The sequence below is a fragment of the Sinocyclocheilus rhinocerous genome, unplaced genomic scaffold, assembly GCF_001515625.1.
Source record: "Sinocyclocheilus rhinocerous isolate Xijiao unplaced genomic scaffold, SAMN03320098_v1.1 scaffold2267, whole genome shotgun sequence".
In the NCBI taxonomy this organism is placed as follows: domain Eukaryota; kingdom Metazoa; phylum Chordata; class Actinopteri; order Cypriniformes; family Cyprinidae; genus Sinocyclocheilus; species Sinocyclocheilus rhinocerous.
Window position 1 is genome coordinate 926,078 of NW_015625573.1, and position 13,437 is coordinate 939,514.

A 13,437-nucleotide genomic window follows, 5' to 3' on the forward strand; every position below is an offset into this window, starting at 1 on the left:
TTCCATCCCTAAAATACATATTTTACAGTCAATGTTATGCACAAAGATCATAAACACAGCTCAAAGGCTTCCTACTAGTGGCCCTCCTTCACAAAACATTTAGCACAGTTTTATTACAGGTAGAATGCAAAATGTTTGAGTAAAAGCATTTCAGTCAAATGTAATTTATGTAAAATTTAAAACCTTTAACCCACTGGGGAAAATCAATCCATGGCAACAGTTTAAAATCAGCAGTTTAAAATCATTGACAAATATCTTATATCTCAAGGTGTGCTCCCTTTACACAGTGTGCGTGCGATCGCGAAATCGAAAGTGAAAGCCATTTAAATACCCCACATATTGATAGCGGCTCCCTGATGCGCGAAAAATTATATACAATATTAGAATGTTTACGGGAGCGGACACAAAAATCGCGGGAGCAGATGGTAATGATCAGAAATTCAGAGAGAGCGGGATCAACAAGCCCCCGCTATCACGCAGCGGCGCAGTCAGTCAGTGAGCGCCGTAACAGATGACGTCAAATCTTGCAGGATTTCATAAATAAACTACACAGAACCCCACTATTCGGACAAAGATACATAATGAAAAGATGATACAAAATTGTATACTTTGGAAAATGGCATTTAATACTTTTTAATACTTTTTAAGGGCCTTAATTTTCTCTAAATTGATTTATCAACTTTTAATACTTTTTAAGACCCCGCGGACACCCTGTAACAATAACAACACTGGAACAACATGAGGCTGGGTAATTGACAAAACTGAATAATTTCTTTTAAAAAAGTTAGCTGAATGGATTATAAAATTTGGTCAAATGTTTTGTAAACATGCAAGGGGTGGAGTGTGTGCAGAATTCTTGCACAGCACACTGATAGCAGCGTTATGTCAGTCTCATCTCAGGCCTCACGCAAGAAAAGGATATTTGTATACGTGTAAATATTCATAGCGTTAAGTTAAGTTGTCGGTCTAAAACAAGATAAATAAATGTGCTGGTCTCAAGAGCTTAGAGCCACTTCAGACTCTAACTATTTAACTATTCAACTGCTTCAACTATTTCTACTTGGATATGACTTCCCTGGCAATTTAAGATTAAAAATATAAATATAAAATCCGTAAATATAAGTTTGAGTCTTTGATATTCAGGGGTACATCTCACATATAAACATGGTGATCCCTGGGACGTTGACTGAATCAGTGGTGTCATCTAAATGCAGGGGGTCTGAGGAGACCCAAAATACACAGAGAGCGAGGGGCTGTTCTGGAAAAAGCATGCTCACAGCAGCAGTGAAAAGCAAAGCGAAGAGGCAGGCAGGATGAACGAAGCCTTTTTTTTTTCAGGATTTGTTCCAGTTTCAATAAAGTTTTTTTCCCCAGTTTGACTTACATGGCTGTTGAGCAGGCTGCTTTTGTGAGTGGCAATCCCTTCTGACTTTTGGAGGTTTTCAATCGCCACTTCAAGCTAAGGAAAAGTAGGAGCATGCAAGACATGAAACAGGGGAAGAGAAGGAAAAAAATGGAGGGGGTAGAATGTTGGGGGGGACAACAGGGAGGGAAAAAAGACACACACAAAAAGAAAAGGAAATCAGTCTGTTAGCTGCGGCCAGACATTGAGCATTTCCATTACAGTCTGTCAGTGTTTGCAGCCACATTCATTATGGGTGGACAAAAAGCATGCAAATGTGAGGAACTCGGAGGGTTACGCCACTCTTCCTGTCTCAGCCTCATATATGCTAATGAGCTGCACACACAGGGCGTGAGGTCAGGCGACTCTCAAACACATGAGACGAGCTCTCTAGCCACTTCTGAAATCATACAGTTAGCAGGGTTGTGCCCCCTGCAAAGACACGGTCACATTTAACGCATGATGCTGAAAAAGCAGATTTAATTTGACTCTAATAAACATATTTTTCTGCAGGTATTAGCTGGGAAGGAGGATGCAATCCCTTCTGACTTTTGGAGGTTTTCAATCGCCACTTCAAGCTAAGGAAAAGTAGGAGCATGCAAGACATGAAACAGGGGAAGAGAAGGAAAAAAATGGAGGGGGTAGAATGTTGGGGGGGACAACAGGGAGGGAAAAAAGACACACACAAAAAGAAAAGGAAATCAGTCTGTTAGCTGCGGCCAGACATTGAGCATTTCCATTACAGTCTGTCAGTGTTTGCAGCCACATTCATTATGGGTGGACAAAAAGCATGCAAATGTGAGGAACTCGGAGGGTTACGCCACTCTTCCTGTCTCAGCCTCATATATGCTAATGAGCTGCACACACAGGGCGTGAGGTCAGGCGACTCTCAAACACATGAGACGAGCTCTCTAGCCACTTCTGAAATCATACAGTTAGCAGGGTTGTGCCCCCTGCAAAGACACGGTCACATTTAACGCATGATGCTGAAAAAGCAGATTTAATTTGACTCTAATAAACATATTTTTCTGCAGGTATTAGCTGGGAAGGAGGATATAAGTTTCTGCTATTGCATTCATTAACCAGAATTAATTGTTTCCCATAAGTGGGCATGAAAAAAAAAACTATTTCAAAAGTTAGAATAAAGAAGCCTGAAAAGAGATTAAGAAGAAAAGATTAGAGAAGGAGAGAAATATAAAGAGGCAGAAAGAGAAAGTTTTAGCAGAGTGGCAAAACTTATAAAGAGAAAGAGGGAGACAGGGAGAAAGAAAAAAACAGGCATCCTTCCAAGTCTTTAAAAGGCTCCCGAGGGCCCTTGGCCAAATGGTAATGAGCCCCAGGGGTTTCTTTGTTTCAGAGGCCACTCAAGTGGCTGTGAAAACTGATAAAACAAGGCAGAGCTGGATTATTTAGAGGCAGTCGCCTCCTTAAGCCCTGTCCCTGCTCCCAGCCTACCTCATAAACTAGCACACTGTGGAAAAAAGCTACACTCTGATGACAGTGTGTGTCATCTCTTCTCTACAGAGTATTGGTAAGGGAAAAAATGTGTTTGCATGATTAATCTGTGATGTTACTGTTTGAGAAATGCACATAAAAGCAAAACACTTTTGTCTTAAGGAATGTACTGTAAATTGAGCTCTGTCAACATCATCTGTGACATTGCGGATTACCACAGAAAGTCATTTTGACTCATCCTTCAGTTTGTAAAAAAATAAGCAATTCTAGAGGAGATGCAGAAATGCAGCCTGTATATTTATGTTACAGTGGTATTATTTCTTTCGCATAAAAATGTGTCTTCTTTCAGATATAAATTTGCCTAAATTATACATTTAGCTACTTTTCTAGGCGGATAAACTTCTAGTTATGCTTTACTGACTTAATTCTCTGCATAAACTGTTTCATTCTGGTATCCTTGCACATAGTTAAAATATTGAATATAATTTTATGTGATTTTATAAATCTAGTCTCATATTAATAATGTTTAGTTTTTGTGACTATACTTAAAATGCATGTATTTAAGTTTATTCCGCTGCAATGCAGTGCCCCATAGACTTTCTTTGCTAGTGTAATTATTGTAAACACAATTTTTGTTGGATTTTATCAAATGAGGGATGGGTTGAATGTTTTTTTCTGTGTTAAAAGACATGAAAAGTACATTCCGGTTACACATCATCTAAACAATAAAATAGTGTTATTAGACTATGCTTACATTTCCAAAACCACAGCTTTCTAAGTCTAAAAACGCCCCTCCCATGTCAGTAGTGGACCAGTCTTGAAGGATTTCAGCACAGCGAACCATACCATTGCGGATGAAGAGCGTGAGGAGTGAGAGGTGTGGTGGCGGCCGCTCTCCATCCCGCCATGGATCAAGTAGGCACTGCCGCTGGAAATGATGTGACTGCTGCCCATGTCCATGGCGATTCCCACCATGCTGTGAGTGGGCACTCCGCCAGCAGAGGAGACAACAGTGGTAACCTGAGTACCACCTGCTTGAGAGTCGAAATAGGTGCTTCCACTGCCCTGTCCATACAGCTGGGACTCTGGGTTGTACGAGTATGCAGTACGACTGAAGGAAGAGATAAAGACAGTAATGTTTAGTGTTTCACGTAATTTTAACTTTTAAAGAGCATCTTTTGATTTTTCGACAGTCTTTAACAGAAGTTGGATTTAATCTGGACTCCATCTATATCCTGAATAGGCATCTTTCATGACCAGATAAAGAGGCCATATTATATACAATTTTGGAGCATTAATATGAGCTAATTTGTTAATATTTAATTAGCTAATTAACTACACAGTGGACATGAACATTCACAAAAATAGACAGAAAGCTGCTAGGGTTTTCAATATTGATATAGTCTTCAGACTAGATATTACAACACACAGCCAGTCATTATTAAACTCCATAATAAAAAAAAATAGGTACAAAATAGGGCCTGAATCACTAAAGGCTCCCGAAAAATTTTTTGACATCAGTGGGGCACCCTCAGCTGCCTGCACAAAGTGAACAACTGAAAACAGGTTTGACAGATTGTTTTAACAGATTGATATGTGCTTACATTGTGCCATTGGGGTAGACGGCCTCTGCTCCCTCCACGTACTGCACCTGGGACTGGTATACATGCTGAACCTGTTGGACCTTCAAACACATACACATACGGATCAGACTGGTGCTAAATAACCACCACATGAGTTCTGAGATGTGCTAATGCAGACTCTGTAAGGGAAATGAGATGAACAGCTGTATGCAGGCTGCAGGCAGTAGGGGGCAGTGAGCACAAAGCTTCACCTCAACAATCAGAGACGCACAGTCGAGCCGGGAAACTACTTATTAACATATTAGGCTCAACAGCCCAAGCGTAACGTGCGTGAAAGTAAAGCATATCTGCGTTTCGAGGTTCTGACAGTATGCTGGGAGAGAGAGAGCGTGATGGAAAGACAAAGACAGTCACGAGAGAGCGAAAGAGATATGTAGAGAGGCAAAAGATAAGCCAGAGGTGTTGTGGGTCCTCAGGATGTGCAGTGAGCGTGCAGGGCTTGATTGACTGTCCTGTGTGTGTGTGTGTGTGTGTGTGTGTGTGTACCTGCTGAGGGACCTGTTGTACTCTAGGCACTGGCAACTGCTGCACCTGAGCTCCCTTCTGGGAAGAGCCGGTGGCCTGAACTAACACACGCTGCAGGTGAGGGACACACACACACACAAATGTAAAAATTAGACCCTTTTCTCTTTAAAAGGTCAGGTGCGTAATTTCTTCGATGTTAGAATACCATTATCCCAGTTTAATATGGAAAGAGACCTGAAAGTAAACCATTTTTGTGGCAATTTCAGTCTCAACCAAAGGTGTGAACTTGGGGTGGGACTACCTGTTTGTCCAAATAATGGAAGATGGGTGACAGGGCATTTCTTTGTTGCATCAAAATTCACACATTTACATACAAAAAAGAAGAAAAACCACTGCGAAAGAACTTAATATCTTGAGAAAGTTCACTGGAAAGTTTTGTTTATGAAAAGTGTCGTCTTTGATCCAAACTGCAAGCACCACGAATGTTACATACAAGGAGCCTATATTTCATTCTGTGCTGGTTTTCGTCAAATCCTCTACAGCTGTCCAGGGAAATGTGATGCTCTACCCAAAATATTAACCGAAATTACATAAAGACCAGTTTCTTTGGATGTGTGGTTGATCCAAACCCAACATCTCCCTCAGCAGCACCACGCAAAGTCGCTGCTAATCATTTCAAGTGGCTTTGACAGATGAAGGGTGTGGGTGAGGAGAAATCTTTCATCGCTTCAGATGGATCCAGTGCTTATTGTAAAGCATCTTTAAAGAAATTCAGACCAATGACAGAAGAGCTAAAGCAGCTCAGATTTTCATATTAAACAGCTCATGTGGGAGGAGCTTCCTTAATTTTTATTATGCTACTTTTGTGCAGCAGTGTTATGATAGACCATACCGAGCCTGCTTACCTGTTGGGAGGCGGGAACGGGCTGAACCACCGGCGCCTGGGCTGAAGTGGACGTTCTCAGCGCCACAGTGGACGCCGTCTCTGAGCCGCCCTCTGACCGCTGCATGGTTTCTCCTGAGCGTGCGAGAGACACAGAGAGAGGAAGTGAAAAATATGAAAAGGAAAAACGTTGCTTCCCAAATTGCGTTGCGTACTATCCATATTAAATAGTTGCACACTGCACGCAAGATTAGAATTAGCGTGTCAAAATCATTGTAGGCTACCTAGCAAGAAGTATGCCAAAAGCCTGTTTACTTTTGCAAAGTGTGCATTTGTGCATGAATTATCTGGTAATGTTGACCATAAAACTTTCTTGTTAACTAAGCAGTGTTTAAAAGTACAGTATAAACAAAATAAAATTTTTAAATAATGAATTTTGCTTGGTGCTAATGTATGCAACATGGTTTATCAAGATGCAAATTTATGACAATAATGGTAGTTTTGCAGTTAGTATACATAGTTTTAGTATGTAGTTGTTAAGTATTAGTTATGTTAATATTGGTAATAAGTATAGTTTTAATTTACCTCATAATAATGTGTTTTTTAGATACAATTTTGACAAAATATGTGAAGAGGTTAGCATTAGCTCAATTATTTTTATTTGATCAAAATCAGAACAAACTAAGAATATAATTGCATGAAGCCCCAAATAAACAATGCAGATACATAAAAACGAGTAAAAGTTCAAAATATAGCACTGTTTTGAAGTACAGTCTACACTAAGCATAAAGAACAGCAATGTGTCAATTACAATCACAATATAATATTGTGATCCCTGCTGATTCCCACCACTACTAAAGATACACGACACAATCAAACTGAGAGCCAACAGGTTGCTGGAGAGGATAAGAGAGGCCCACTGAAATACAACTTGGCGCATGTGCCAGGAAAAGTGGGATACAAAGCGGCTTTTCACACTGTCTTCTTCGAAAGGACCAGGAGCTCAACCTAGCCAAGTCAGGCTGAGTCACCCGCATCCCCAGCAGGCCGCTCACCTCTGAACTCTATTATAGACAAAAGAACAAAGGAGACATTAACAATCCCATCACAACCGCAGCGCAGCCCCGTTGGGTCAACGGGGAATTGGGCTCAAATGAAGATTTGAGTTTGCCACTGTCGTCGAGATCCCGTGTTACTCTCCGTGTTTCTAGGGGCTCCAATAATACAGCTGATATGAGGAAATTCCTCAATGCAGTCCGATGGTGCATTTACCGGCACCAGTGTGCTCAACAGGTCCCAGATCAGCGTTTATGATGTGTGCCTGCATTGATTGTGACTGACAAACAGCAGCAAAGGCTGATCTGAGAGCTCATGCGCTTCGAGAGACCTCTTGACTGACAGTTTATTGTTAAAGTTTAAAATAGAGCAAAAGACAAGCAACACGCTTCATACTCATGATTTCATCTGCAGGAAAAAATGGATGCTTTTTACAGGCTATTAAAGTTTTCCTCTGGGAACAGAATAAAGAATAAAAGCTAATTGTGTTTTCTGAGATTAGTTATATTGAAATAATTAATTCTCAAGTGTGAAGCTCTTTTCAAAGGTAAATTAATTGGAGAAAAATCTAACTATCCCATTTTCAGAAAATAAAGGGATTGTGACGAACACAACAGATGAGTCAGTTCAGTAAAAAGCATAAACTCAAGATGCCCTCTGGGTGTATCTGTCTTTTTTAACACAGTTAACACAAATTTGTGGTCTTCTTTCTACAAAGAGTCAATACTATGAAATTCAATTTAAAAAATCCATGATTTTAAATCAGCATTTTGCAAATAAAAGGGGATTGTACAGCACTGGATGTGTTCACACACCTTTTGACCAGTAAGTTTTCAAGATTTCCATTATATTTTCTTGTTGGCTGTGATGACTTTGTAAGACTTTTGAAATTCTATAGAGAATTAAATGTTTTAGAGCACCATACTACTAAAAAAAATTTCATTGACTTTTTGATGACTTCTCTTCTACAATTAGTGGTAAACCAAAATTTCAGCATCTGAAAATATTCGTCCAAAAATTAATTTGAAAAAGTGACATTTAACTAGCACTTCCTAATTGTGCTAAATAAACATTATTGTACCTACCATCCAATAATCACAATATGTGTTGTGCTTTGTTACTTTTGATATGAAACAAAGTTTTAGCTTTCAAATTTTGTACATTTTATTATGCAATTCAAATAATAAGCTTAAATGTTTATTTTTCAAAAATAAATTGGAGTGGAAACATTATATCATAAAAAACTGATATAAAACTGCCCTATGTGCAATAATTTTTTTTATATATAACTCAGTTATTATTTGTCTGTTGATTATTAAATAAATTTGATTAATTTATTAATTCAACAAATAACTTTCTTTTTTTTTTGGCTAAATGAAAACTTTACATTTAAATTATTATTTTTTAAACTTTACATTTTAAGTTTCAGTAAAAAAATCACTTTGGTGCATTATTAATTTCCATGACTTTTCTATGACCGTGGAGACCTTGCGCCTGAAGATTCAGTGTTGAAATCATCAGTAGGGCCAGATGGGATTGGCAGACACTTTTTGCATCAATTTTTCGAGTGGAATTCTAATAAACAGATTAAAAAATTACTATGAAACTATGACAACTCAAATATTTTAGCTAATCTGATTAATTAATAATAAATCAACAAATTAATAATAAATCAACAAAAACTAAAAGGGTGGTGACTGGTAGAATTTTATGAATGGTATGGATTCCAGTTCTGTGGAAATCTGTGGACTAGCAAGCACAGATTATGTGTGGGTGTAATCACCCAGTCATCACCAGGCTGGAAGTCTTCCAGTTTGTTAGACACGTGTACATATTACAGTCATGATTTCCAACTGGGCTTGCTGTATCAGTCAACAGGAGTTATTTGGTTGAAATCCGACAGACTTTGTCTAACTCTCACCTGAATCAGACTGGTAAGGTATAACGCGAGTCATAACGTCAAAAAGCTTCATCAGAACTCTCAAGAGTAAATAGTATGAGTGTGCTTAGATCTTTTAAAAGAAAGGAATTTGCTTGAGGGGTGTTGCATTGGTTATAAATACGTCCTGGGCTGGCCCTGCCACAGTTATCTTTGGAGCTTATTCTGCCTACTGCTATTATTCCCAGAGAACGGGAGAGACCGCTCACTGCGTGCCTTCAGGTGTTCGGCGAGAAATCTACTTCAGTCTAGGTACTGAGCAGCACTTCTCAACTAGCTTTGTTTTAAGACCCAAATTTTACATTGGCCATCAAGTGGTGACCCAACAAAGTTTGAAACAAATAAACTGAACTGAAATGTATTATAGCACATCAACTGCATAAACCATGTTCAACCTTGTTCATGGTTTAAGGGTGAGAACAAAACCAGTCCACGCAGGCATCTGCTGAATTCGATCATCTTCTTCTTTGCACCAAATCCCCAAATAGTTGGAGGCATGACCTTTGAGTCAATAAACAACATGGGAAGCATGTTCTCCTCCCTTTGAAAAGTTGGTATTTATTTAGCTATCTTAAATTGGCACGGCTATAAGGTTAGTTTAATTAATTTTTTAATTTTAGAATTTTTTTCTTTGTTGTCCACGACCCAATCAGAACCTGTGGCCCATTTTTGCATCACAACCTACCAGAACCACTAATCTAGAGGAGCTTTTTTCAATAATATTGAGAAAGAGTGAAGTGGGCTAGTTAGTCGTGCACGTCAATCTCGTCTAAGCTCAGAGAGAAGGTTAAAAGCCACACAAATTCCCCACCTGCAGCTATGGGCCGCACAAAAGCAGAAAACAGCAGGAGCACCCCGGCACTTTGGTGTGAAGAGCGAGAGAGGCCCGTCCTCAGTAGGCTTCTGGTTTATTACAGTAGAGCAGAGACTCCCTGCTGCACGATACAAACGCTCACCTCAGCCAAACACAAATGAGCTATTAAAGACCGCCACAACATTGCAGCCATTTCCTTCTGTTCTCATTAACCTGAGTGCGAAGAGACGGGGAGCGAAATCCTCTCCTGGAAGTATGCTGGCAATAAACCAGGCCTAAATGACAAGGAAAACAAAGTAATACCTGTGATTGAGGTTAGTGTTGAGAAGAGGGTTTAGACACATCTGTCACAGACAGATTGAACTTAAACAACGCTCGATCAGGGCAAAGCACATGCAGATGTTCAATTAAAAACAGGAGCCCACAGTCTTGGCTCGTTTGCACTGGCCTACATTGTTTGCAGAGCAACAACGGTTGCTAGTAGCAACACCGTCCACTCCCGTTTCTAGGAGCCTGTTGCTATGCAACCAACAGAATACTTCCCAAACCAAACAATGCCATCCCCCAAGTGATCCTTCTATCTCACATTAACCAGAAACTTAGAACAATAAATACATAAGCTATTACTCTGACCCTCTGGAGCGGAGGCAGGGGGGGAAAACGTGCGGTTATAGCGAAAAATCTACAGAAAGCTGTACTTCAGGACTTACAAGACCTTTCTCTGGTATGGCATGCTGACAGGGAATGGTAAAGCCATCAGAAAGACAAAAAAAGTAAAGAAAAGAGAATAAAGGAAAAGCCGCCACAAGTCATCCTTGCACTTACACACTCCAAATACAACAATCACTTTGTAAACGAAGCCTCAAATTACTTTTCCAACTAAAAAATCCAGACGTTCCTGACAGATTTGCAGCTTGGAAACACATTCTGATTGCTTTTATGACCCGCCGGAAGCTTCAAACAGCCATGCAATAAAGCAGAGACACTTGTTGCCATTAAAGGACCGTCTATACTGGACATCTGTGTCCAACAAGCTGGCTGATGTTCCGCAGATACGCAGCTTTCAAAACACACACAAAATGCTCCTACCATTTATGATATAGATCATCCATCCAAACTAACTAAAAATATGAAGCTTGAACCTGGATGTTATTAAGAAAGCATAATATATGTGACTTATATGCTGTATTAAAGATCTGAGGCGCGATAAGAGAATTCTCTAAGAGAGGCAGCTCTTCAGATCTATTTCAATATCTAATGACTGATCTACTGAGATTGAGGTTTGCAGATGGCAAGGTTGGGCTGAGGAAGTGGACAGTTCAAGTGGTCATCTGGGTCTTCATTTGAGCCCCTCAAAAACAAACAAAAAAACCTACAATTTTATGCTCCTTGATCATCCACCCCCCGCTAAACAGGCACATACGCCAAATACTCAATCTTCAATTGCAGTCACAACCCTAGTCTATCCGTCGCCAGCACACCAAAAGCAAAGGGCTCTGCAGCCAGGGAGAATCGGTCGAGCGTTGCCATGGAGACCGTTTGTTCACACTTACAACTCTACAGCCCCACTCCTCCTCCTCCTCCCCCGGTAACCCTTTCCAGATTTCTGCACCACCCCCAACCCAGAACTGAGGATGATTCCGAAAGGGGAAAAAAAAAACTGTGTTGTAAAAGAGAAAGCTTACCTTTGGAACAAAGACTATGAGAAGGTGAAGGAGAAGACTGTTAAATGTGTCTGGTTCCATAGTGATAATTGCCCTTTCTTTCTGTTTTTTTATAATAGTGATGACAAAATGGTGGAACTCCAGTTTTTGTTGTCACACCACCTTGTTGCCCATAGTGATACAAAAACAGAGGATCGTGCTGCGAAAAGGAGCCTCCTAACAGCTAGGGCTGGGAATCGTTCAAAAATTTTCGATATCGATACCGATACCTTGACTTCGACACCGGTTCCTGAACGATACTTTTTTCGATACCAATTTTATGAAATCAATTTTAACAAGATTACATTATCTAAAAATTTTTTTTTTAAAACTTTGGTTTTATTTTTCAGCTTTTTGGTGTTTATACAATCTCAAAGACTCATCTCCTGAGGCACTGCACAAAGGAACAAAATGTAACCAACACAGTTGCCAAGGTGTCCATAGAGGGTTGTGACTGTGCAGACCAATCGGTATATTACAGTACCACTAGAGCTAAAGAGAGCAGACTGCTCCGTGCGCTTTCGAATCGCTCTCGCGGATGTCAAACACTGATCGATCTGCGCCGCACCTCTTCTAGTCGAACACACCGGCTAGTGCTGCAGGCTTAAGGCCAAAGTATACTTCGACCGTCTGCGTCCACATTACGTCATTTTCGTCATCAGGAGGGCTCGCGGACAGACTCGCACTCCATCCGCGTGCAGGCAATTTTTTGAGACCACGCGGACGGTCCGCGTACAACAGCCCATGCGCGAGGTGAAAGTTGAGACAGAGCGTAAGTCAAACTGCGCCTGTGTCGAGCTCGTCCGTCCGCACTCATCCGCGGTTGAGTATACTTTGAAAACTGTGCGGACGCGGCTCAGCGCGAGACGGAACGGAACGCGGAAAGTGAAGTATACCCGGGCCTTTATTGGCTCACTGACGCTGATGAGATTAACCCCTTAGGTATCGAAATGTGGAACCGAACGACAAGACGTTTTTCGATACTCGATGGTATCGAGGCAATTCGGTCGGTGCCTAAAAAGTATCCAACTCGATACCCAGCCCTACTAACAGCAGGTGTCTGTTTGGGCTGCAAAAATATACATCCTGGTAACAACACCCAGTGACACATGCAGGAAAGCTGTTTGGGGATGAGTTTTTCAGAATCGTAATATTCCAGCCATCTGAGTTTCTGCTGCGGGCTTTATAATGCAACAGTGCAACAAGTTCTGGCTGGCAAATAAGACAAAGTAAAGCACTAGATGCACAATCTGCTTTAATATGCATTGATTTTAAATGCAGTAAAACAACATACTGCCATTTCTCTTTGAAAAATCTCTTTGGAAGACAGTGAGAGGAGGATTACCAAACTACCAATGCTAAATGCCAAATGGCATCAGGTCAACAGTAGCCAATATATTTAAGAGGGAAGGAAGACAGAAACTTCCTAAAGTGATTCTGTCATACCACATGCCTACTCATTACGTGTGCACCTAAACGCTCAGATTTCAGAGTCACGAAGACTGAGGAATCATTCTTTTGATAATCTGCAAGAACAACATGGCCTTTACTCTAGGGCTGTGCGATTTGGACAAAAAAAACATATCGCGATTTCTTTGATCAATTTTGCGATTTCGATTTTGATCACGATTTTGACACACACAGACATGCTTTACAGTCATTAATGCATTCAGTGTGAATTTGAAACATATTTCTAAAAGAAAATCAATTAGAGCTTTATCAAAAAGCTGTAACATGTCTCTAGAACAGACATAAGGCAAAATAATCATTAAGTAAAGGTGTAACAAAATGTCTCTAGAATAGACATATGCCCTACTTTACTACACACCAACTCTGACTGACTTGATTCTATCTTAACAACAACTGGATTATCTCACGCCATTCAAGTTTTTAATGACCCAGTGTGGCGATCTCTACAGCTGTATGTGAAAAGCTTCCACATGTTTAAACTTTCTGATTTATAATCAGACATTACCACCAAACCAACAGACACTGTCTAAAGTAGGGTTGGGCCGATAGACGATGCCATCGCCGATGGCTGATAGACATCACGATGTTGAGCCGGCATCGTGACCCC

At 40.4% G+C, this 13,437-nt stretch overlaps 1 protein-coding gene across 3 annotated transcripts in view; it reads right to left on the reverse strand.

Moving 5' to 3' along the window:
• The window catches only part of rfx2 (regulatory factor X, 2 (influences HLA class II expression)), a 38,383-nt gene that overhangs the window by 13,122 nt on the left and 11,824 nt on the right, over window positions 1-13,437 (reverse strand). The window contains exons 2-6 of one of the 3 annotated variants that reach the window (XM_016566446.1): window positions 5,871-5,983; window positions 4,987-5,076; window positions 4,462-4,541; window positions 3,704-3,968; window positions 1,385-1,459 (exon numbers count right to left, since the gene is read on the reverse strand). In XM_016566446.1, the coding sequence (XP_016421932.1) occupies window positions 1,385-1,459; window positions 3,704-3,968; window positions 4,462-4,541; window positions 4,987-5,076; window positions 5,871-5,975 (615 nt within the window). In that variant the 5' untranslated portion in view covers window positions 5,976-5,983. The remainder of the gene's footprint in view (window positions 1-1,384; window positions 1,460-3,703; window positions 3,969-4,461; window positions 4,542-4,986; window positions 5,077-5,870; window positions 5,984-13,437) is intronic. The other 2 variants (XM_016566460.1, XM_016566453.1) reach the window with 2 other exon arrangements.